Raw genomic sequence first — 24355 nt, 5'->3', positions numbered from 1 at the left:
TACAGAAATAAATATATCTAAATTTGTATTTAAAGTGAAAACACATACGTTGTGTTATAAGATTAATCAGATTTTCGTTTTTATATTTTTTGTCTTATTCACATGATGGCAAATAAAAGATGATCTGCATGAAATATGATTAAACGACCACTTTGAGATAATTTCGTGTTCAATGTTGCGACTCCGTGACGTCACGACAAAAGCCTGGCTTCCCGGTTTACAGTTCGTAAAACCAAGATTTAAAGAAATTATTTGTGTTGCAGTGGCTTTCTCGGAATAATCAGGTAACACCAAACCTCGGATCAACATCGGTGGACGGGAAAAATATCTTTGAAGGTACGTTTGATTCTCATTGTATTTCAATTGGTAAACAATCTAGCACATCTTGACTAGCCTTTGGATGAGTTAGTAAACCAATGCATCAAATTCTCCATACTACATTTTTCTAGTTGCAAAGCATTTGTCTTGGTGGCTTGCAGCATTTTTGATTCTCATATCTTCATAACAAGGAGTTGTGCATACATGACGCACGCGAGGTTAACGTAACGCTATTGCATTGTCTTCTTCCACATCCTGCATGGATGAACGCTCGAAAAACATTTGTCTCATTTCAATTAAAGTTTTTAGATTGCACGAAACAAATTGACAATCGAAACCTTAGAAACGGTCATTACATCGGTATGCTTCAATATTTTCAGTCGTTAGCCTTTAATGTTTTTATGACGTTACGTTTTTTTTCAAAGCGTGAATTTCAAGATAAACAAATGACATGCGGACAACAATTCTTATTACTAAAAGTGATATCAGTAATATAAATGTGATACAAATATGATACAATGGATATACAGTGCATTAAACACAGCGGTGTCGTCATAGTCTCGCGATATTACCTGAGTGAGTGCTGCATGTCATTTCATAACCAGAGGTGAAGTGACGTCACCAGTGCGCAAGTCCCAAATTACTGTGACAAAAATCAAGCAAATTCCTGTTAAATTTCAAACTAGTCAAGTCCAGTCATATTGTGTATTTTAAAGGACAATAATAAACATGTGAAAGCCTATCCGACAATGTGAATAAACATTGAGGTTTATGATTCTTGGAAAAGGCAGTGAATGTGAAATATTATGACAAATTTTTGGTTTGCTTTCTCAACCGTAGGCCTGCACAAATGGGGCGCCGAAAATCCAAGCGAAAGCCTCCTCCCAAGAAAAAAATGACTGGCAACTTGGACACGCAGTTCACGTGCCCGTTTTGTAACCACGAGAAATCTTGTGATGTGAAAATGTGAGTTCACCTCAAAATGCCTTGACAACACAATGTAAAGCATTGTTATTAACAAATATTTCTTTCCAGGGAGCGAACACGAAACACGGGAATTATTTCATGCAGCGTTTGCCTGGAGGAGTTCCAGACTCCTATAACATGTATCCTTTTTTTTTCCCCTAATATATTTTTCAGACTTTCAGGTGCAACATATGTCAAGGTCCTGTGTGTAATTTCATAGTATTCAAGCATGGGGAGAAAATGCAAACTTTCCACATCATTATCTTACAATTTCCTTAAGTTTTTTTTCAACAGATTTGTCAGAACCAGTGGATGTTTACAGTGATTGGATAGACGCATGTGAAGCAGCCAATCAGTGATCATTTCTTCATCTCTAATCTGGCACAACTAGTTATATACTAGCACCATAGAAATAGTATATTGTTTAGGTAAATGACACTTCAATTGCTGAATCACATGTCAACTTTGTCGCCATATTGGAAGTGCAGCCTTGTAGCGGTGAATGTGGAATGGGAAACATTAGTTTCCTAGGCAGAGCTGCCACATCCAATATGGCGGGTCCTTGACATCACAATCCATCAACTCACTCAATGAGACATCTATGTCTAATAAGTATTTTCTTGATGTTATGTAACGTGTTTAATTTAGTCTCATTTAGTTTAGTATTTGCTACATGTATCAAACCCAGCATTTCACATTCCTTTATTGTATGTCGTTCCGTGCAGCTATTTTTTTTTCTTTCCAGTATGTGTTTGTATTTCTCTCTTAGGGCCAAATTGACATGTAAAATAATGTTGACATCACTGTTTACCTTTCTATGCTCTCCACTGGTATTTTTACGAGAATGCCTTTTTAGTGTTGATTTTAATCCAATCAATATTAATTTTACCGCCATATTTTTAGGACAAGTATGTACGAACAGGAAAAAATGATGTAGTATTTTCACTCTACTGTAACTACACAAAAGATTGTTTCTTTTTTTAAAAATCACACCCTTTGCATTTTTTGCATGCATTTTAAGATCATTACAGTAAATCAGAATTTTAATTTTCAAGTGTTTTTATTGCACAAATGTCATGTTTAGTGAAAGCCAAAATAGAAAAAGAAAGACATATACGTATTGTTGAAATACAGTCTGCTCTTAAAAGGTGAAATTTGACCACTGACAACGTTTTTACATATTTTTGATGACACAGGTCAGTAAATGCACTGTAAAAATGCGTATCTTGCTAAAATCTGTTTTATTCAATTAAAAAGGAATGTTAAAAGATTTGACCGACTTTGCTCACATGCTTTTAAAACACTAGATGGCGCTCTACTCCAAGCTGCAAGGCTTCCTAATTTTAGCACGGTGACTGTAAATCTCAACAATATGAACCACACTGTCGAACTCCATCTGAAATATGTACTTCGACTTGTGCCCACAGATTGTGCACATATTTCTGCTCTCTTAAAATAAAAAGTATCGGGCAGCAGCTTGTGGCACTAATAGCAACATTACATTCAAGACATTTGGTGAGGTACAGCAATAGGAAATGGCATCTTAAAAAAAAAAAAGGAGCAACAGCATCAAGCTGGAACAAGTTCACATGCAATTAGGTATCCATATTCAAATTTTGATCACTGTCAAATTGGTTTTATAATTTCTCGACCCTCTCTGTAGTTGCCATTATACTCAACAGGCAAAGTTTGAAGTACATTCCACACAAACCACAACTGCAATAGCATGTGCCAGGAATTCTGGGTAATTTTAGCGGCGGATGACTTCTCTAAATCAATGTAGGTGCTCACATGACAATGTCTGAATACTGTAAATCTATTTGTCCTGCATCCTCCATTATTGTCAGTCATGGCCAGAAGGAGGAAATTCCTCTGGAAGTATCAATGTGACTCCAAAAAAAAAAAAGGTCAGTAGCACCAACATGACAGAAACTTGTGTGGCTGTCTAATTACAACACAGGAATATAACGTGATTAAAAAATGATCTATAAATAGCAATGATATTTAATATCAACCTCTTTTGAGTTTCTGGGCCACTCTAGTAGTGATTAAATATGTTTGGGAGGGAGGGAAATATAGAAGTGGGCCACAGTATAAAAGTTAGGACGTAAAGTAAACACTATTGTTATGCTCATGGAAAGAAAAACATTTCCCAAGAGTAAAAATGTTAAGAAAAAGAGGCAACGATGACGTCAAATCGGTGTTTAAATAACAGTCTGGTGGGGTTGGGGGGGATTGCTCATCACAAAGTCCTGGTCACTTGTCTAAAGTTTAGCAAAGGAAGGCTTTTGAGGCCGCTTGTGGTGGTCTTAATCAGAGTACTGGTTGTAGCCATCAAACACAGCCTCGCTCCCGTTATTGTAGTAAGTCTCGGCGGGGGTGGCGCAGTACTTGGTATCGTAGACCTGGCGGGGGAGGCCGTAGGTGGTCATGCCCTGCTGGGAGGCCACTTTGTTGGTGCCCATCTGCAGTGATATAGTGGTGGTGTCACAGTTCTCCAGCTCCAGCTTCTTGTCAAAGATGTGCCTCCTGGTTCCTGGTGCTGTCATGCCAGACTGGAGAGAGAGAAAATCCCAAAATCACGAGAGAAGAACATGGTGGATTGTTGCTGGAAGTCAGGTGTGTCTTCTCACCTGGTTGGCTCCTTTGTTAGTACCCATTTGTAGACTGATGGTGGACTGGTCCATGGGGTTGTCCATGCCCATCCTGGAGTCGAAAAGATGGCGTCTTGTGCCGTAAGACGTCATACCTTTTTGACTGGCAAGCTTATTGGTGCCCATCTAGAGATAATACAGAGTAGGTTATTCGATCAAATCCCGTTTTGAGTGATCATGTGATCCCAAATGCGGCTTATATGCGGTCGCTTGCTGACCTGCAAGCCGATGATGTTGCGTCCCTCCCTGAGCTTCTCTGGAGCAAAGCGACGCTGCTGCTTCTCAGCATACTTGACCCCAATGTCATATTTGGAGTGGAACCCTTTTGACTTGGCCTGAGGAAAAATGACATCATAAAAAAAGGTTAGCATATATGCATGTTTGTTTGCATAGTTTCTCTATGTAGCTTTTTGCTAAACATGACGTAAAAGCATGTTCAGACAAAATCCAGAGAAGCAAACTTCCTAATGTTTATGCAGCGCGGTGTCATGAGGAGTGCAATGACCTCTACATGAAAAGGTCATCTTTACACAAGCATATGCCGCAACATCGGCGAGCAACTCTTTGGGTACAGAGTTTATTTGCCTTTCGAAAACAAAAGGACAGCAATGTCGGAATTATGGACAGGAAAGATGGTCGGTATCTATTAGTTTGACTATAACAATGTCCTGATATCCCTCCCACAAAGATCTTCCCATTTGACAGCAAGAATGGCTCCTAATGAGTTGTTTTGCCACCAGTTAACTACCGGTTGGTATGCAGCGTGGTCGTTCACCAGCTATGCTAGGCAACAACAACAACAACAGCAGCACCCTGTTGTGGCCAGAGACCAAAATAGGAAAACGCCAGATCTACAAAAAAAACAATTAGAACTGAGAAAGGTGAAAGAAAACAAAAAGTTGCCCTGATTGAAATGTTTCTGATTACCATGACCGAGAAGAATGAGGACCTTCAAAAGACAAGCAGCAGTCTGTTTATTTTACCCCAAAAAAAATCAAAAACAGCACCGTCATCGCTTGTGTGTGTGTTTGTCCTCACCATCCCCGCCAGAGCGATGAGAGTGGACTGGACCTGGGTATGGTTGACGTTCTCAAACAAGTCGTTGGCCTCAAAAATGTCGTGAGGTTTCAGGCCGTACTCGGTGATTGCGCGGACAAAATTCCCAATGTTTTCCAACTGAGGAAGAATCGAATAAGGTCAGTTCATGACTAGGAATATATTCATTTCTTCTTTACTTCTCTTGTGGAATCACAGTGCAGTCATTCATCCTTCCATTTTCTAAACGGCTTGTCCCTTTCAAAGCGGTGGATGAGTTGAAGCTATGCCAGCTGATTTTTGGCGAGTACACCCAGAATGGGCCCTTTGCCAGTCGATCACATGGCACGTCGTTACAAACAACCCCATCAATGGACAATGGAGGCTTCAATTAAACAAAGTTTTTCTGATGTCCGAGGAATTTGGAGTGCTCAGAGGACAGTGACTGTCATGCTAGTTTGCCACATGCTAATATTATTGCTAGTTTTCCAGCATGATATGCTCTGAAGTCGAAATGATGAAACATCTTGAGATAGAAGAAAGACCACATGACATTTACCTGGTGCCAGTTTTGACTGGAGCGGTTGATCTTTCTCACAGAGCCTGGCTGGAGAACGTTAATGAGTCTGCGAGGAACCAGAGGGACATGAAATAAGGTGTACAAAAAAATCTGCAATTCAAATCACGCACGCAATGGCCCGACAAAGGATAATTGAATCGTATTTTTGATTATGGGAGTGGAAATCTCACTTACTCGCAGAGCACGACTCCATCTTTCAGACTCTCCATGAAGTGGTCTCCAATCTTCTTGCTGGTGACATCCTCAATCCATAGCCTGAGCCCCTCCTCCATTTGAGGGTCATACTTCCCTGCCAACTGACAACAGAAGAGAGGATAAATAAAATGCAAAAGCAAGCATCACCTAAATCTTAATTAAAATTTATGCAGGTCCTGATTTTATGTGGCATTGGTGTTTAAATTCACCAAATCACTGTTGTCATTATTTAGAGCCTTTAAAAGTGGTCTCGCTAATATTCAAATATATTCATTCACAACAATTTTGCGGTCTCAAATAAAATCCTTGAAAGTACACAATGTACCGACTTAAATGGCAAGGTCGAGTTTCCCTTCATTTGATCAACATCTGCTTTTGCTTTTCTGTAATTGCTTCTAATTAAGGTGGCTGCTATGTTGATTTTAATGTGGTTTTAAAATCCTTTTAATCGACAGTAATTTATCACTATTAGTGCATTGTGTCAATTTTTTTTTCAGTGGTGTGGGGGGGTGATTAAACAGGAAAACAATCCATCAAATGCTGGTATAAAGGAAGTGGAATATAAAACAGTTTACACTCAATAAAAGAATAAAGACCGAAAAAAAAAATCTGTGTCAGCAGACAAACAAAAAAGCAATCTGCCCAATATTTTTCTTTGAAATACAGTAAACGGCACACCACTTTTAAAAATATGTTGACAGGAAAAAATGTCAGGAGGCTCTTTTGTCCTCTTTTCCTGACTGATAAGTCCTGACGCTCTGAGATGAGCAGCCAACACAAGCAACATTTCCAAGCGGGACGGACGGGGATGGTGTAGCTTCCACTAGATCACACCAAACTTGGGAGAAACAGCTTTCCCAGACACCCCCCCGACTAACCTACTCTCCCTTGTTGACTGGCCAAGCTCATATTTCTCTCTCGCTCGCTCTCTCGCTCGCTCTCTCAGTCTGGCTTTTTGAGAGTATTCCCTTTTACAGTGAATGGCATGGAGCCTGATAAAGACAAGCCAACACGGAAAGGTCCTGCTTCCAGCCAAGGTGCTTTAGTTGTATTGTTTAAAGTGATTTTCTTTCAGACCAAATGGATTAAATCAATATTATGACTCTATGAAACAGAATGAAGAAATAAATAAATCCACATCACATGAATGATCATTCAGAAACTGCAAATGGGCTAAAAGATTTTTTTTTCCAGCCGGCAATACAAATCATGTGCCGATTTTGGCTTATTATGTTCCTTTTTTAATCGTAATCAGTATTATTAGTAGTAATACTGTGATTTTTTTTTTTGTTTTCTTACAAAGATGAGTCAGGCAATAGTGTGTGACCCATTTTTAAATGCTGCAGATGGAAAACAATATAATAATTACACAGCAGAGAATGCAATGTCTCTGAAGGCGGCAACATGTCAAATTATCTCCATATTGACTACCCATGGTTAAAAATTACACATGAATGCATGATTGGTTAACAGAAGACTAAATAGTCTTCAAGTGTGAATGTGTTTTTTTTTTTTTTTTTTTAAATATGTGTCTGGTTGGCAACATACATATCTTGTGGCAATTATAAATTTCTATGAAGGGGGATCAATTACTTTTTGGTTTTGCAGCAGGGTTCAATCCATGTCTCTAGCAAATAGCGGAGACCTCCATATTAGGTGAGCAAGCTAACCTTTCACAGAATTCAAATGAATTTTTTAGGAAAAAATCCAAAAGCTATCGAACCAGAAATTCAAATGAAATCAGGTTGATGAGGCCAAAGCGACTTTGAGTGTACCCTTTTGCCAGTCTTTGTTCCTATTTTTGGGTTTATACTTGTGAAAAAGACCATTGAGAACTTTTTTTTAATAACCAATATAAAAAATAATTATACTAATAATCACTTACGCAATTGTTTAAAAGTTTGGCCATTGCATAATTAATTCTATTTCCATCATTTAAATAAAATTGTTTCCAAATACATCAGATTTTTGGGTTTAAAGAGGAGCACAGCTTTTAAGGGTCCACCAGATTTCTTTTACCATCCCAAGTGTGAGGCGCCTGGCACTACTTTGTCTCCACCAGACAAGCTGGTGTCCTTCTGTGTTCCGTCAGGACGGTCTTTTTGTCATTCTTGACTCCCATGTAAACTGTTTAGGCTAAACACACTTTCTCAAGTTCCGAGCGAGGGTCCCGGTCACTCCTTAAAAGGCCATTTGTTTATGACTAATGTACCTGTCAGTCACCCGGCGGCATGCGTGCTCCTCCCCGACATCGCCATGCCGGAACGTCCCGTTCGACCGTCAGAGAAGGACAACAAATATCTCGGAGATGGCAGCCAAGTATTTATGATCCTGGAACTGAATGCCATCAATGTGCACATCTTTCTAGTGCATGAGGATAATGATTGCTAGTGGAATAACTAGAGTGTGATCTTCTGCACGCTGACGTTAAGCTGCTCTGATTCATCACAACATACAAAAGCCAACTGAGGGACAAAACAAAGCTTACTGCTGCATCATCAAATCCTGTTTATTGGAAGTTGACCACAGTAAATGCTTGGAATATTCTTTGCAATTCACACAAACGTGTCAGGTTTAGTGTTGGTCAAAGGCTGCTAAAGCTAATTCAATTGCCTGCTTTAGATTTTTTTTTTCTAATTAGAAGTGTTTCTATTTGTAATTAGGGGGTTATGTTTTTAGTTCATATTTTAATTAATTCGTCTTGAGGTGGATAGTTAGTTGAATTATTTCCTATTTTGGTTAAATTTAGCAAAGTATGTAATATAAATATTCAATTCCTTTGAAATGCCACGCAATAAACAGCCAGTGACGACGATATACTTTCAACTTCATAACAATCAAGGTTCTCACTTATGCAATGAAGGCAGGACCTGCAAATACTTACCATGCATCTGGAAAAATGTTAGAAATATAGAATAATAGTGAAAACTTTTGACGACTTCTTATTCGACAGCAAGAGCAAATCGATCGTAACTTTTGACAGAGCACTGTACTCTGTTTCACGACACCTACGCCATTCTGGTGGAAGCAGACACGCAGCATCCCTGAGCGACGATTTTGTTGGACGATTTGCTCCCAAACACTCCGAACAAACTTCCGAATCTATATAGTTATAAATCTCCAACTTACCTTACTCTTGACCTCGGCAGAAAGTCCGAACGCTGGTCCACTCCTGAAATGTTGTGACATGGTGCTGTTGAGTCTATTTACAATGAGAGCAAGGTAGAGCTTTAAAAATGGTCGCACTGGTCAGACTTGTGAGTCCAGGACAAAAAGCAGGCAGGAAAGTCCCCAACTAATCCGTATCTTATTTAATTCGGAGCAGTTCTGTTCGGACCTTGTGCTGAAGTGTGCAAGCAACTTTCCGACACTTTTCAGAATGTGTTTTAAACGCTTCCCAACTGTGTCACTAATGATTGGCCGAAGCTCTCGTCCAATCACGTTGCAGCTTCCTCATCGAAGCCTGTGATGTCATCGCTTCGGAATTCTATCCAATCAGTCACTTTTTCCACCTCCAGCTCGCTCAGGGATGCTTTGCACTGATGTAGAGATACACATTGGTCAATTATGTCACTATCTTACTTGATTTAAAATACAATTAAAAAAGGTCAATATATATCATTTATTTTTTTTATATATTTTTTATCTAATTACACTTTATGGCTATATAATTTACAGTTTAGAGGCCAACTGTAACCTCTAAACAAACAAAAAAAATTTCTTAGTTAGGGTTGAATCACTTTATAAACCCCCACAAATATATAGTTTTGTATTTAAAACAAATAAATAAATCTAGTCTACCTACTGACATGAAATGCAAGAAAAAAGTTCAACATTTGAGCTGAGGGTCTTTTTTTTCCCCTGTCACATAAGAGTCTCCTGTGGGTCCACCCACCATGAAGCCGAGATGAGTAGAGGGCTGGTGTCCTGGGATTCCCTCTCGAACCTTCTCTCACTATTTTTTCTTTCCTTAAAAAACCCAAATCACAAAACCAGGATCTTAATCTCTCATAAATTATCAGTATGAATTGTGTGAATCGAATTTGATATGGTAACTATATTCATTTTGCGTGACCGATGCTCAAAAAAAATATAAAAAAAAACAATGAAGTTAATAGCAAGATTTTTTTAATACTAAAAATGTCTTTGTCCACACTCATGCAACAATGACGGCAGCATGTCTGTATGATTTTACATAACAGTGACCAGGCATAGCCTGACATCACTCAATTACGTTATGTTTCCTCTTTTACACCAAGTAAGCCCTCTCACCTATTCTCACAGGCTGATGACAGGGAAAGGAATGCAGCAGATTCAGGGGGGTCTGTGGAGCAGAATGACAAGAGAGGGGGGGGGGGCTCCCCAGAGAGAGCATGATTCACCCCATGCGTTGTCTTTTATTTGTGTCACCAGCAGACACATGGGCGACGAGCCAATCCGATGGAGAGGGGGGAACAGAATGGACAGATGGTACATCGAAAAACGACACACATAAAGGTGGGAGGAGACCAACGCAGGCCTGGGGAGAACATGCAAACTCCACATGGGAGATGGAATTAAAAACTGTGAGGCAACGTGCCACCAAAAATTTGCAGACACGCATACACACGTGCACACACACGCACAAGCGAGAGTCCTATAAACATTTCGGATAGAAGAAGCGGTAGCACGCTTGTGGAATGGACACTTTATTTGGGCATGATGGAAGAAGCGAGAGGCTCTGCCGACTGAGAAGTGATGTCTTGTGAAAAAGGAATCCCTCACACTAAAAATAACAGACTACATTCTTGATATTTACTGTGGGGTATGGTTTATTATTTATGTTGGCTCAAGACTCCAGATGACGTCTGATCTAATTAGCTACTTGCGGCTACTTTTAATGTCGTATCACACGGACTTGAAAAGAAGTCTTGCTACTTGATAAGTTGGAGTTTACAAATCTGTATTTTTCAAAAGCCCAATTTGGAAGACATGAACAGAAGCAGCACTAAAGATGTTTATATTACTCTCAGATTATTTGCAGTTTTTCCTGTCCATTGGCACTAAAACACATTCGCATGGCACATTCCAGAAGGAGCATTTCAGCATGTTTAGATTCATCAGTAGCTGAACACCTTCAAAAAACCACTTTAGGGGCTCCAGATGAAACACTGAATGCAAACAAAAGAGTGCAAGGACTGAAACGGTGCTGAAAGGATGCAAAATGACTGGATGGAGGAAGGACAGGAGATGAGAAGGAGATTAGAGCAGTTTCACTAAGTCGCTTTCCCCACCCACCAAGAGCCCTCTCCTCATTCTCTTCTGCCTTGCTATTTATGGTAGAAGGGATTCTGTACAACTAAGAGGAGGTCTGAAGGATGACTTCATGGCATTATAACTCCTACCTGTGGTTGAGCTTGGACAGGAAGCATCAAACAAACCTGGATTTGGTCAATGAGATTAGCTAAGCATGCTACTAAATCTCCTGGTCACATGTTCCAATCCCCGCCTACCTTTTACTATTTTGTCCATGCTGCCATCATTTGGTGATAGAGATCCCAAGTGGCTTTTGTCAGTTGCCTCAGAGACTCGGCTATGCTGCAATTTAAAAAAATCTTCAGAAACTAAAATACAAGAGTCTCATTCCTTAAGTAGCAAATGCTAAGTGAAGACTCAGACACTCAAAAGGATGTGTCAGGAGTGGGATTTGAACCCACGCCTCCAACTGGAGACCAGAAGTCCCAATTTACCAAGGAAGGACATAGACCTTGAGTCTGGCGCCTTAGACCACTCGGCCATCCTGACATGGACCTCTACCCTTTATGGAATGCAACCTATGACTGATGCCTGAGGAGTATCCAAAAACTGCTGAGTGAAGACTCAGACACCCAAAATGAAGTGTCAGGAGTGGGATTTGAACCCACGCCTCCAACTGGAGACCGGAAGTCCCAATTTACCAAGGAAGGACAAAGACCTTGAGTCTGGCGCCTTAGACCACTCGGCCATCCTGACATGGACCTCTACCCTTTATGGAATGCAACCTATGACTGATGCCTGAGGAGTATCCAAAAACTGCTGAGTGAAGACTCAGACACCCAAAATGAAGTGTCAGGAGTGGGATTTGAACCCACGCCTCCAACTGGAGACCAGAAGTCCCAATTTACTAAGGAAGGACATAGACCTTGAGTCTGGCGACTTAGACCACTCGGCCATCCTGACATGCAAAGACAGCCTTTATGGAATAAAACCTATGCCTGGTGCCTGAGGGGTATACCCAAAAACTGCTGAGCGAAGACAGACACCCAAAATGTCATGTCAGGAGTGGGATTTGAACCCACGCCTCCAACTGGAGACCAGAAGTCCCAATTTACCAAGGAAGGACGCACACCTTGAGTCTGGCGCCTTAGACCACTCGGCCATCCTGACATGGACTGGAAGGCTTTATGCAATACAACCTACGACTGGTGCCTGAGGAGTATATTCAAAAACAGCTGAGTAAGGACTCAGACACCCAAAATGAAGTATCAGGAGTGGGATTTGAACCCACGTCTCCAACTGGAGACCAGAAGTCCCAACTTACACAAGGAAGGGTGTAGACCTTGAGTCTGGCGCCTTAGACCACTCGGCCATCCTGACATGGACTGCAAGGCTCTATGGGATACAACCTAGGACTGGTGCCTGAGGGGTATACCCAAAAACTGCTGAGAGAAGATAGACACCCAAAATGTCATGTCAGGAGTGGGATTTGAACCCACGCCTCCAACTGGAGACCAGAAGCCCCAATTCATCAAGGAAGGACGTACACCTTGAGTCTGGCGCCTTAGACCACTCGGCCATCCTGACATGGACTGCAAGGCTCTATGTGATACAACCTAGGACTGGTGCCTGACGAGTATATTCAAAGACAGCTGAGTGAGGACTCAGACACCCAAAATGAAGTGTCAGGAGTGGGATTTGAACCCACGCCTCCAACTGGAGACCAGAAGTCCCAACTTACACAAGGAAGGGTGTACACCTTGAGTCTGGCGCCTTAGACCACTCGGCCATCCTGACATGGACTGCAAGGATCTCTGGGATACAACCTAGGACTGGTGCCTGAGGGGTATACCCAAAAACTGCTGAGTGAAGATAGACACCCAAAATGTCATGTCAGGAGTGGGATTTGAACCCACGCCTCCAACTGGAGACCAGAAGACCCAATCTGCCAAGGAAGGATGTATACCTTGAGTCTGGCGCCTTAGACCACTCGGCCATCCTGACATGGACTGCAAGGCTCTATGGGATACAACCTCGGACTGGTGCCTGAGGGGTATACCCAAAATCTGCTGAGTGAAGATAGACACCCAAAATGTCATGTCAGGAGTGGGATTTGAACCCACGCCTCCAACTGGAGACCAGAAGACCCAATCTACCAAGGAAGGATGTATACCTTGAGTCTGGCGCCTTAGACCACTCGGCCATCCTGACATGCAAAACATCGCGTTGAAAACAATCTGCGAATGGTACCTGAGGAGTAAAGCGGAATCCGCTCAATTTTAAGTTTTAAATGACATTTACATAATGGACCAACTCTTCAAAATAATGTTATGGAACCTCAGGTTCATTTTCATGTTGCCTACTCATGTTTTAACCTTCCCATGACTTTTCACCTGCTTTCACCACACACACACACTTGAAGCCACTATCATCTTTCACCACATCAGCTGGCACACTTCCATCTTTCCTACACACTCGCTCCCTAATTGTGACTGTACACTTTAGCTGACTCTGCATTCTTAAGCATCCCAGCTCAAATTCTTCAAGCAGACAAGAATCCAGCTTGCCTATATATCACTCCTATGAGAATAGTTCTCACAGCTTAGTACTGTTTTTTTTACGTGACAGTTTTAAGGATGAATTATTTGGCTTTACAATTAAATGCAAATGCCAGTCGCTCTGATATTACCGCCTGTTAAAATGCTCAGCACTCCATTTTCAAAAAAATATTAGTAGAAACCCAGAACATTTGTGTGAAAGCTTAGATTTCCGCAGTCACACCAAGAATTCCTTCTGCTGCTTTAAGAATTTCAGCTATTACAAATAGTTCAGCATTTGTGAAATCGCTGATGGCACCAGGGTGCCAATCGTTAACAAGCCCCTCTAAAACGTTATTTCTATCAAATGCCAGGCAGAGGCTTTAAGTACCTTGTAAAAAAAAAAAAAAACAGCTTGGTTTACAGCTGCTCTGATGTCTGGAATGTTGATTCTTGAATTGTTTTTGTTTCTCCAAGTCTGGGAAAGATCTTCAACATATTCTTCCTCCTGAAACAGGCAGATCATTCCAATCCATATATATATATGAAATTAACAGAACAGTATACTCAAATGGTTGGTTGCTACTCATAAAGTACAAATTCAAAACACATATTTGAGCTCGTAAAGGGGGGCTTGACATTTATAGACGTGTATTCAATTTAAGTTACAAAAATCAGCTGCAGGTCAAAGGTTATAAAAAGTGGATTTGTTTAATTACAAAATCCCCGAGGCATTTTTTTTTTGTACAGGTGCTGGTGTTCCTGTGACCGCACACTGTCGTAGCTGGAGAAATTCTTATTGAGTCTCTTGTTACTCTACGTGACCATGTTTGGTAAAGCTCCTCACACAGAATTGTGAGCGAGCCCCTTAAGGCTGCTCGCGGCGCTCACAATCTATTGTGGCTCCCCCTTCCGGGAAGTTGACTTTTTTTGGTCTTGTCTTTTGAAAACCAGTAGTGTAGTACTAGTTGATGATATTGACATTATATTAGAAAGGTGAAATAAAGTTCAGCACAGGGACGGAGAATATCCAATGAAAGATATTAGCAGTAAATTAGTTTTTGTCTTCAAGTTTATTGAAGAACACTTTCAAGTAAATCTCATGTTTTCATCTCACAATTATGTACATGGTTATTGTTGATAACAACCATTACATGTTTATGTCATGGAGAAAGGAATCCCAGAAAAGCCTCTGTGTGGTCTCGACTGGCTCACCGAAAAAAAAAAAGAGATCTGGAGGAAACAAATAAAAGACTAACAAAAGGCATTCCATTAAAAAAAAAAAAGGCGATGAGACAAAAAGAAAAAGACACAATGGCAAGTTGTTAAAAGTGTTAAATTGATTTGTCTGTTATTTCCAGTTGGAGGGTTGATTAATTCCGAGGTTCTTACAAACGTCCTGATTGCGACTTTGTAATTCAAGTCATTAAATTTGTCATCCACTGAAGACAAAACAATTTGTTTAAAACATTTTAAGTACCTACCTTATTAAGCCAAAGACAAAAAAACATGGAGTCAATTAGCATCCAGACAAAATAATCAAAAATTAGAACGGTGCAGTGTCCAATTAATTTTCGATCTACTGCATTATACTGAAATACAGTCCTTACGATTTCCCCCATGTGGTTACAACGTTGGCCTCCCCCCAAAAAATAATAAAGGCAAAGTGGTTTTTAAACCTGATAAAACAAGTACACACACACTTAACTCATTCCCTACCAATCCAGTTCATCTTTAACCGTCAATGGTAGTCAATGAGTTAACATCATAAGCAGCCTTTTTGGGAAAACAATTCATTTTTGACCAGTTCCAACATATGTGACAGCTGTTTGATATTAAAAACACAAAAGGAAAATAAAGAAAAACCCTGACAACAGTTCCAACAGTCCAGTCAATTAACAAGCAAATCTGGTTTGACTTTGTGCACAAGCCAAAATCCCGCCAGGTCACCTGGGGGAAATCTCCGTTTGTAGTTTTCCACGCACCGCTACGAGTTCACAGCTTTGAGGAGGCTAACGTAGTGAAGACATTTCATGACCTCATGTCCCAAAAAATAAATATTCCAGTCCTCATCACGCCGTTAATGCCGCCCATGACAACATTCATGGTGATGTGGCCGTTCCGTGCCAGTAGTGAAGAGGCCAACACAACAATCACGTGACATCCTCCCTGATCATCTTTGGATTATATTAATACTTGGCCGGATTAATCGTTGTGCAGGCATATTATAAAAATATACATCGAGTATACACGTGGAATACAGAGGAGTACATAAATGACAATCATATCAGAGGATATTTAGAAAGCTCATGCTTATCAAAAAATGTGAGTCCGTGTTTCTGTAAAAGGCACCGGATGTGTCAGCCTCTCCTCTGTGGTGACGGACAGAAAATCCAGGAGGTCAAGAGTTATTGCTCCACGGGGAGTGTGCTTTTCTCTCTCTCTCTTTTTTTTTTTTTTTTTAGTTCTACAGCAAAAAAAGTTCTCCCACTGAGATCTAGGGTGTAGAAAAAGGAAACATGCAAGAGGACGTCCACGCCTGGGCCTGGTCGAATGGGAAATCACATGTACATCGGTGAGCCACTTAAAAGTTTAGCTACCTGTTTAGCTACTGTGCGTGGAGAGAAAGACATGCAGGGGGGGGGGGCGAGCTGAAAGGAATCATACAAGTACATGCATTCACTATGTTCAAGGTGCAATTTGTGTATAGATGCCGTTCATCTATACTGACTTTTTCCTCTAAGGCGTCACAAATATAGCGAGAGCCTCATTTCCACTTGGCTGTATGCATTTTCATAAAAAAAAAAAAAAAAAAAAAAAAAAAAAAAGAAAGTCCCAGATGATGAGTTCTTTTCATGTTACAATGGAATGAATTGAAAGAAAATATAAAAAAGGTGTGCTGCTTGTTTATGGCTACTGTCAGCACACTTCACTGTGCCTCGGTTTTATTTTCTTGTTTAATTAAGTGGCAAATTCCCAGCTCTTGTTTCAATGCCAGGGTTTCATTGAGCAGAATAATGTTGCACTGGTTGGATGTAGCTCAAATTCCAAGCCTGGATTTAGTGATTTGAATGCTACTAAGTGCTGCATACTGTTTGGTGGGAATGAGGCTAATGCTATCATGCTTTACAGAAATAAAAATACCAACATGCTGGATGCCACATTGCCTGTGATGGAATTCTTAAGAGTTTGACTTGGTTTTAGATGAAAGAATGTTGAGGAACTCTAAAAGAAATGATATTGCTTAGTGAAATTGCCCCCCCCCCCTGAAAAAAAAGTAGGGCATCCAAAGTAAAACTTGGAGAGAAAAAAAAAAGTTCAGCCATACTCAGAGTTACTGAGATGAAACCTGGATGTATAAGCACATTTTTTTTTTTTTTTCCTGCCACGGGCTGGGACAACCTTTACAGATGGTTGGCTCGTGAGACGGGTGAAGAAAAGCTCGGAGGCCTTCTCAACTGGTGATATCACCCGAGATATCATTTCAAAGGCTACATTCACAGTAGCGAGACGGGGGGGAGGGAAAAAAAAAAGAAAAAAAAAAAAAAGCTTGCTCATGTCATAAGGCAAGGGAAGGATGAAACATGGAGGTCGAACAAAAAGAAATAAAGTTCAGGCTGGACAGAGAAGCCCAATCCAGTGAGGCAAATGATGTGATAAATCTGACAGACTGTCCATGGCTTGAAGCTATATAAAAATTAGAGCACAAAGAGGGCTTAAAAAAGCTACAAATGTCTGCTGTGATGCTCTCATATATGATTTTTTTTTTTAATTGGTATATCCAATTGGTTTAAATATGAGGGCCATGACTGGTGAGTGGTACAAAATGGCCACAGCAGGAAACACTGTAGACGAGGCATTACGGTATTGTTCCTTTTTTTTTTTACTTGAGGTCTGGTGTGTTTAAGACAAGAGCCCTGTCAATTCACAAACTACATAGGGGGGGCCTCAAGTGCTACATCTCCTGCAAATAGAAAAGGTGGGAAGGATTGAACAATTAATTGCGATTAAATTGAAGCGTGATTAGCCTATTGCTTTTCCTGTCGTTCACAGGCACTTCAGAGGATTGGGCTTTTTGGCTGATGTGAGAGGAGACACGAAAAAAAAAAAAAAATGAGGTCATGAGAATGAAAGCAGTGAAAAAAAAAAAAATGGCCGGCAGGGGTTAAAAATGTGCTCGTGAGCTCATCGTCTGCAACGAAAAGCATCAGGATGCTAATCTGCCGCTGAGGCTGCGAAGGCTGGTGCTTGATTGAGTCCCCATGTCTCGTCTTCGGGTTCGAACCTGAGGACTTGCAGCCCCTTCTACTGGCCAACTTGAGGAAGATCGAGGGCTGAGGTTCAGGTTTTTGAGGTTCCCTCCTTGCTCTGTTCTTTCAGTCCGTGTGGTTGTTGGCATGCTTTTTCTTGTCCTCTTTTTCTTTCGGCGCTTTGGATCCGGCCAGGACCTTGTAGCAACCTCGGGTGATCTTAAACATCCAGATAGTGTTCAAGATGTCCAGGGCCACGCAGGAGGTGATCCAGGCTATCTGGGCACCCAAACCCAAGCGCTCAAAGTCTTCAGTGCCAAATGTGGCAAACACGCTTGCCCAATAGGACGGCATGACGGCGATCCGCACCAGGAAGAAGACCACGGCCATCGCGACGCCATTGACCACGACCATTCTGTTTGAGCGGGGGTACTTTAATGCTTCAAAGAACCACCTAGAAAGATCAGTGACATACAAGCAAAAGCTTAGACTCTATCCTTTTTTTTTTTTTTTGGCTGTCCAGACATGGGTCATTGATTAACAGAAATATTCTGTATATATTTATCCATCACAGCATGGAACTATCTCAACTTTTTAAATCTTGTTCATTTTCCAGACCCACCCAAGTTAATTAGTTGATTATTCCTATTTATAATTTGAAGGTTTCTTGCATTGAGTATAGTGCACGTAGAATTCAGAATTATTTTTGTCCACTTGAGGTCGCCATAATCACATTATACAATCCACACTGTGGTATTTGTGATGTTGACTGTGTACCTATTTTGAAAAATAGAATTTCACTAGAACAGCGTTTCCCAACCACTGTGTGTGCCGTGAGAGACGTTCAGCTGTGCCGTGGGATTCTCCAATATTAATTACGGAGCGCATTGTAAACAGGATCGCCAAACCACTCGTCAGTTCGCGCAAGGCCTGGTCAGCCACTTGCTAATCGAGAATCGGAGAATCTTGAGATTTCATATCGTCTCGGTCTGATTGTATTGCATCGGCACATATTCAGTTTATGCTGTGTGCTTTTGCTAACAGTGACAGACAACTATGACGGTTGTGGTGCGTTTGTGGTCCAATGGAAATCAGAGCATACAGTTCATCCGGAGAACCTGGATTGGTTATTTTTCACATACATAAAATAAACAGTCAAGTTGAGACACCTCGACTGTGATAGTGACTTTTTTCTTATTGTTGCAATATTTATAGACCTAGTATAAATCGGTAAACAAAATCACGTTGATTCTTTTATTTTAATCACAATCACTTTCAATCGTTTATTTCTTACACCGTCTAAAACCTTTTTAAAAAAAAATGCCACTTTTATTTTAAAAAAGGAATACAATTTAAAGAATACTTAGTATTTATTTCTATTAAGTTATTCGACTCTCCATACGTATATAGAAATAGGACTTCACGTCTTTCGTTGTAATATAACTGATTTTAATGTAGGAGTTTAACAGATTTTTGTTGGCGGTGTGCCGCGAGATTTTTTCCAATGAAAAGGTGTGCCGTGAATGAAAAAAGGTTGGGAAACACTGCACTGGAAAATCTTTCGAGTGGGTGTGGCCTGTTGAGTTATCTGGAAGTTCGCAAACGATAATTTGAGGCACGTGAACTAAGAATGTACTTGTGTGAGTCTTCATTAACAAAGATTTTAGCAGCTTAGCATGAATATGTTGCAACATGTCTCTATAAAAATCTACCCTAAAAAAAAATCCATTCACTCCTACCAAAACTCACCTTTGATTCACAAAAGGTGTGGATAGTTCCGAAATGAGACGAAAGTTGGCAAAGTAGGGCAGCACGCCGCGTGTCTGAAATGACCCAAAGCGAGTTGTCATTAATAATACAGAAAGTATGTTAATCAAAGGAGTTTATTTATAAAGTTTCGATCCAAAAAAAGGCCTTACCAGCACATAACCATATGCATATAGCGCCGCCAGGTGGTGACAAACAAAAAATCTGTCCCCCATGGTGCTCCAATTACATGCGAGCAGCAACAAATCTAGAAAAGAAAGGCGAGCTATTTAAGTAGAGCTGACAAAATCGTGTACGTGGTGATTAGCAAAGGTCAAAACTATTTATGCGCAAAGCAAAAAAAACACTCAAGCCTATATTTGATGTTTTACATCATATCAGTATAGCTTGACCTTGGACAAGGCGAGATAAAAATAAATCAAATAAAAACTCACCGTACAGTAGGTAGCCACAGGTAATAGCTACATTTAATTTCACCATACTTGGGTCCCCCCTGTGGAATAGCAAAGAACATTATGTTAAAAAAAAAAAACATCCCAGTGATAACTAATCTACTTCAGTAAAGAGAACACTTGAGACTAATCAGAAATCCCATTCAAATTATTCATGAGTGATTGTCTGCTATCCATGAGCTTTAACAGCCTCTGAGATAGCAGATTAGAAATTACACCCCGCTGTGAAGTTATTAAAGCTGTCATGAAGAGACGCAAGGCATGTAGTGATGAAATTCGATCTTTTCTGTATCACTGACAGCGTTGATGCAAGTAGCATCTGTCCAAAATAACAATGAGGCATCGGATGCTGGAAGGAGTCAGAGTCGGGTGTCGTTTGGCAAACGAGCGTTTCAACGTCTGTGTAACAGAGACGCTAATTTGTACGGAATTTAATAACATGAGCACCGGTGGATCACATTCTCCCGTAGATGACCTCTGATTTAACTGTCAAATAAAAAAAAAAGCATTATATGCAATTTCTGTTTTAAATGTTTATAATTTTTGCTCACTTTATATGTCAACATAGCATTATTTTTTTTCAAAGCTGTTTAGTTGTGACCATTTCAGCGTGAAGAACAATACGGCTTTTGTATTATGGCTCTTAATGACGATCTAACAAATCTGATTGGCTGAAGGATTATTGAGGTGTCGCAATGTGGATAAGAAGGAGGAAACGCTGAAAAATTCCATCAAGGACGTCTCAGACTATGTTGCAAACTCTTACGCAAATATTTCCAAAGCAAAAAAAAAAAATCGCCTTTTCCTTGCCTCGTGAAGGGAATTAAAATGAAGGATTCCAGTTCTCAGAGCAGATGCAGCTCGGTTCCCCCCCTTTTGTCCCTTCTCCTTTTTATCCAAACCCCCAAGTCCCCATCACACCCAAATTTCTTTTCTCCCGCGTTGAGCAACACTGACCGGGGGCCAAAAGGGAGACAATGAAAGAGAAGGAGGTGCGCTGCATTGATTTGACAGAGACGTAAGGGTGTTGCAATGGACACTGAGACAGACCAGGCTGAAAGTGGGGGACACATGGGGTGAGAAAGAGAGAGAGAGAGGGTGTGTAAGATTAAGCTGTGCTGTGGATTGCTATGAAAAGAAGCCTTGTTAGTTCGAGTTGCTGGGAGAAGTGGCGGTCTCGAGAGGAAGGGCAACTGAGAAATAAGATGAGGAAGAAGGAAGGAGTGTTCCAAAGAAGTTAAATGATAAGAATGAAAAAATTTTTTTTGCAAGCTTGAATGTGTCATAAATGTAACACTCACCAGACAGGATTGGTGTTGACAGCCTCATCGAAGCATAAAATGTACAAACAAAAGAATCCCACGATCAGAGCGTGAACCGTCGACACCAACCTGGAACACAACACGAGCATTGTGAAGAAAATGGGAATTAGTCTATATTTATTTATTTGTGAATAAAATAATAATTATTTCACATTAGTCTATTCATTTATATTTATTTGTGAATAAAAATAATAATTATTTCACGAGTCTATATTTACATCCAACGGCATTCTCGTCACAGACCGATGAGAAATTCACAAGTGAAACAATAAGCCAATTAAAAGGTGCATAAAGTATAATTGGGACAAATGACGGACGGACGGACGAGCTTAAGAAATAGTCCAAGTGTTGATGCAGTTACGTTCATTAAAAATGCACGTCTTTGTTTGAACATGCAGACTCCCTCCTTGCACTTGTGGTTACATAACAAACAAGTTGAATGGTGTCTGGTTATGCAATCATCCACCAGTATTGCCCTTTAACTTGTTGTGGGCTATTAGTAAAGAGATCCCTCTGCTTTTAAATATTAACCGTCAATGGAAGGAATCTAATAACATGGAGTCAACAAGAGGGGGTGTTACGCAACTTACAAATGACAGGTTTGTCTTCTGAACTTTACCTGGATGTTTTTCTTATTTTTTTTTACGGCAGCGCTGTGATCGCTGCTGTGTTTGTACGGAATAATTCTGTTTGGCCTGAGTGGTTGCGTCATCAAAAATTATTTGCTTTCGGAGGCCAACTCAAATATAAAGAGGGCTGAAAATCCAAGTATGTTGATAGTGGATTTCTTAGAACAGGGTAACTTTAGTTTATTGAGCTTTTTTCTTCATGCAAACTGAAAATGATAAAGTATTTTTGAAAATGTTGATTGTTTTTCTTTGGTTGCTGCAACTCACCGTGAGTTCCACTCTGTGTGCTTGGTGGGAGGCAGCAATCGATAACATGGTGAGATGGCTGAAGAGAGTAAAGGACTGGCCACCGAGAAGAAGAACTGGAAACCTACAAAGCTACCAGCGACCACAGCCAACTCTCTAGTCTCCATCCCTCACCTAAAGATGAGAGGAGGGCACAGAGAAGGGGAGAAGGTGAAGAAGAGCCACACTCGGGGTCAATAAAATGAGCGACTACTCAATTCACGCTGTCCTCCAGGAAAAGATGAATGGGATAACATGAGTCCGAATACAAGAACAGAGGTAGAAAGAAGACCAAAAAATATCAACTCATTCACTACCAATGACGGTTATAGACATTTGTATTTTAACTCATTTTTTTTCTTTTTTTTTTAAAAAAAAAACCACAAAAACCAAGCATCCACTAGTCGTTTTAAGGAATAGCCAGGCCTCACACAGTATCGCAATGCACTGATCCATTTCAGGTATACAACAGCTCAGCCTGTAATCTAATCTGTTTTGGGACTTGTTGATGTCGTAAACCCACGTGCGAGAGCCCTTCTAAACGGTTCAGGGTGGCTGGCCCTGCTTCACCAGATTAAAAATACAACAGCGACTTCATCTGATGATTACAGTTTCCATCTTGGAGTAAAAGTTGACAAATCCGCACGTCGTATTCGAAGACTGTATTATAGAAAAGACCAATCCTTTATCAGCGATTACAAAACGTCTTTCGGGTCTGGACTCTGACCCGATAAATTCTGATTAAACCGTCGACTTTATGTAAGGCATTTTAAGCGCTCAGTTGAGAGAGCTGATAATTAGAGTTCCAAAAGGCAGAGTTTACGAGGTACTGCTAACAAAGGAAAAGGTCACGATGTAACCTAAGCCAAACCAAATATGGAAATTTTACGCAAGACTATTCTGATATGGATGCGCTTATCAAACACATGACAATGCATGAGTCCATAGGACATAAATAACTCCATAGGCGTCATCAAGAGCTAGTGTGACAACATGAACAATAATCCATAAATATTACAATTAAATGCTGCATAGGATTCAGTTGGCATTTGCTGACTCATCAGTTTTCTTAGGTCAGCCCACCATGCAGCGCTTGACACTTGAGGTATGTCAGCTGCTATATTTACACTTAAATGACCTACGTGATGGATGCATAAAGAAAAATAGCCTACTGGGAAACAAAGAGTACATTAATTTATAAGATCCATACAAACCTGTTTTAGTTAAACACAATATTACACTCTTAGACAAAATTTCATGATTATTGTTTTTAACATTATTACCTATTTCAAAATAATAGGCCTGTGACAAATGACATTTTTAAATGTTTGTCAAGAATCACTGGAGTAGATAACTTGAATAGCATAACACGCCCGATCACCCTGCATAATTTGGGTGTTCTAATGTACAGTAATTAAATTGAATACAAATATTTGTGCACGAATGCTTTTTTCTTTATTAAATAAATGTAATAAAAATGTGGCGTGTTTTTTGTGGAGGGGGGGAGGGCTGGAACAGAATTGGCACTTCACTGAGGGAAATTGGAATTGCTCATAAATTAAACTCAGTACATAAGGGAAGCATTGAAGATGAAATATCAAGTTCGAATGCTGGTTAGCCCATTCCAGTGCAAGCTCTCCTCTATCGTGCATGCTGAATGCACCATTGGAAACTAGCATGTTCAACAAAAAAAGCAGAAGCATACCTCGTGCACGGAGGAAGCACACAACCCCCAGATCCTTATTGTCTGGTTCGGGGAGCCACGACGATCGTATGCTGCATGCGTCTGAATAATTCATGGGCATCCTTCACCTGGCAAGCTGCTTCGCGCACAGCCCCCCGTGGGAGGAAGCAACACGGATGCTCCTCACTGCGGCTGACAGCCCGGATAGAAGATCCACTCCTACGTCCACATTTGACCTTGTTCCACATCTTCGCCGCTGTCAGCAAATCGCCACTCGTGACATATCGACTACACATAAACAATTGAATTTCCTCTGCCTCGCTGGAGATCCCAACCTTGCAGCCTGACTAAGCCATTGCTACACCACCAGTGTCTCGCTCTGCTCATCGGGAGTCAAAATAAGCAGCCAGCCAAATCTTACCAATGTCTTCCTGCAGGGTTGAGAA

General features: G+C 40.6%; 3 protein-coding genes, 1 long non-coding RNA gene and 9 other non-coding genes across 14 annotated transcripts in view; 2 read left to right on the top strand and 11 right to left on the bottom strand.

Moving 5' to 3' along the window:
- The first annotated feature begins 160 nt into the window (after positions 1-160).
- elof1 (elongation factor 1) lies at positions 161-2556 on the top strand. The gene is made up of 4 exons (XM_088356974.1): positions 161-336; positions 1159-1284; positions 1354-1424; positions 1579-2556. The coding sequence occupies exons 2-4, from the start codon at positions 1169-1171 to the stop codon at positions 1641-1643; spliced, it is 252 nt and encodes an 83-aa protein (XP_088213100.1). The 5' UTR covers positions 161-336; positions 1159-1168; the 3' UTR covers positions 1644-2556.
- cnn1b (calponin 1, basic, smooth muscle, b) lies at positions 2326-9146 on the bottom strand. Its single transcript, XM_088356970.1, has 7 exons — positions 8878-9146; positions 5728-5849; positions 5533-5599; positions 4977-5114; positions 4157-4273; positions 3918-4064; positions 2326-3839 (listed from the first exon to the last, which is right to left on the bottom strand). Exons 1-7 carry the CDS (start codon positions 8935-8937, stop codon positions 3594-3596), a joined length of 897 nt encoding a protein of 298 aa, XP_088213096.1. The 5' UTR covers positions 8938-9146; the 3' UTR covers positions 2326-3593.
- Positions 9147-11419: 2273 nt separating this feature from the next.
- On the bottom strand, positions 11420-11532 carry trnal-caa (transfer RNA leucine (anticodon CAA)). Its single transcript has 2 exons — positions 11495-11532; positions 11420-11465 (listed from the first exon to the last, which is right to left on the bottom strand). It is a non-coding gene; the product is annotated as a tRNA-Leu (tRNA).
- Positions 11533-11626: 94 nt separating this feature from the next.
- On the bottom strand, positions 11627-11739 carry trnal-caa (transfer RNA leucine (anticodon CAA)). The gene is made up of 2 exons: positions 11702-11739; positions 11627-11672 (listed from the first exon to the last, which is right to left on the bottom strand). It is a non-coding gene; the product is annotated as a tRNA-Leu (tRNA).
- Positions 11740-11833: 94 nt separating this feature from the next.
- trnal-caa (transfer RNA leucine (anticodon CAA)) lies at positions 11834-11946 on the bottom strand. Its single transcript has 2 exons — positions 11909-11946; positions 11834-11879 (listed from the first exon to the last, which is right to left on the bottom strand). It is a non-coding gene; the product is annotated as a tRNA-Leu (tRNA).
- A 94-nt stretch (positions 11947-12040) lies between these two features.
- Positions 12041-12153, bottom strand: trnal-caa (transfer RNA leucine (anticodon CAA)). Its single transcript has 2 exons — positions 12116-12153; positions 12041-12086 (listed from the first exon to the last, which is right to left on the bottom strand). It is a non-coding gene; the product is annotated as a tRNA-Leu (tRNA).
- A 96-nt stretch (positions 12154-12249) lies between these two features.
- Positions 12250-12363, bottom strand: trnal-caa (transfer RNA leucine (anticodon CAA)). The gene is made up of 2 exons: positions 12326-12363; positions 12250-12295 (listed from the first exon to the last, which is right to left on the bottom strand). It is a non-coding gene; the product is annotated as a tRNA-Leu (tRNA).
- A 94-nt stretch (positions 12364-12457) lies between these two features.
- trnal-caa (transfer RNA leucine (anticodon CAA)) lies at positions 12458-12570 on the bottom strand. Its single transcript has 2 exons — positions 12533-12570; positions 12458-12503 (listed from the first exon to the last, which is right to left on the bottom strand). It is a non-coding gene; the product is annotated as a tRNA-Leu (tRNA).
- A 96-nt stretch (positions 12571-12666) lies between these two features.
- Positions 12667-12780, bottom strand: trnal-caa (transfer RNA leucine (anticodon CAA)). Its single transcript has 2 exons — positions 12743-12780; positions 12667-12712 (listed from the first exon to the last, which is right to left on the bottom strand). It is a non-coding gene; the product is annotated as a tRNA-Leu (tRNA).
- Positions 12781-12874: 94 nt separating this feature from the next.
- On the bottom strand, positions 12875-12987 carry trnal-caa (transfer RNA leucine (anticodon CAA)). Its single transcript has 2 exons — positions 12950-12987; positions 12875-12920 (listed from the first exon to the last, which is right to left on the bottom strand). It is a non-coding gene; the product is annotated as a tRNA-Leu (tRNA).
- A 94-nt stretch (positions 12988-13081) lies between these two features.
- trnal-caa (transfer RNA leucine (anticodon CAA)) lies at positions 13082-13194 on the bottom strand. Its single transcript has 2 exons — positions 13157-13194; positions 13082-13127 (listed from the first exon to the last, which is right to left on the bottom strand). It is a non-coding gene; the product is annotated as a tRNA-Leu (tRNA).
- Positions 13195-14574: 1380 nt separating this feature from the next.
- The window catches only part of tlcd4b (TLC domain containing 4b), a 10536-nt gene continuing 755 nt past the window's right edge, over positions 14575-24355 (bottom strand). The window contains exons 2-8 of one of the 2 annotated variants that reach the window (XM_088357824.1): positions 23931-24165; positions 22208-22360; positions 21291-21380; positions 19972-20030; positions 19690-19784; positions 19520-19593; positions 14575-18224 (exon numbers count right to left, since the gene is read on the bottom strand). In XM_088357824.1, the coding sequence (XP_088213950.1) occupies positions 17897-18224; positions 19520-19593; positions 19690-19784; positions 19972-20030; positions 21291-21380; positions 22208-22353 (792 nt within the window). In that variant the 5' untranslated portion in view covers positions 22354-22360; positions 23931-24165 and the 3' untranslated portion in view covers positions 14575-17896. The remainder of the gene's footprint in view (positions 18225-19519; positions 19594-19689; positions 19785-19971; positions 20031-21290; positions 21381-22207; positions 22361-23930; positions 24166-24355) is intronic. The other variant, XM_088357823.1, reaches the window with a different exon arrangement.
- On the top strand, positions 21762-23657 carry LOC148384442 (uncharacterized). The gene is made up of 2 exons (XR_015853368.1): positions 21762-21910; positions 22243-23657. It is a non-coding gene; the product is annotated as an uncharacterized LOC148384442 (long non-coding RNA).

Source organism: Syngnathus floridae, chromosome 17 (assembly GCF_059516105.1).
Source record: "Syngnathus floridae isolate MCC-2025c chromosome 17, RoL_Sflo_1.0, whole genome shotgun sequence".
Lineage (NCBI taxonomy): Eukaryota > Metazoa > Chordata > Actinopteri > Syngnathiformes > Syngnathidae > Syngnathus > Syngnathus floridae.
This window is presented reverse-complemented; position numbering and strand designations above follow the sequence as displayed.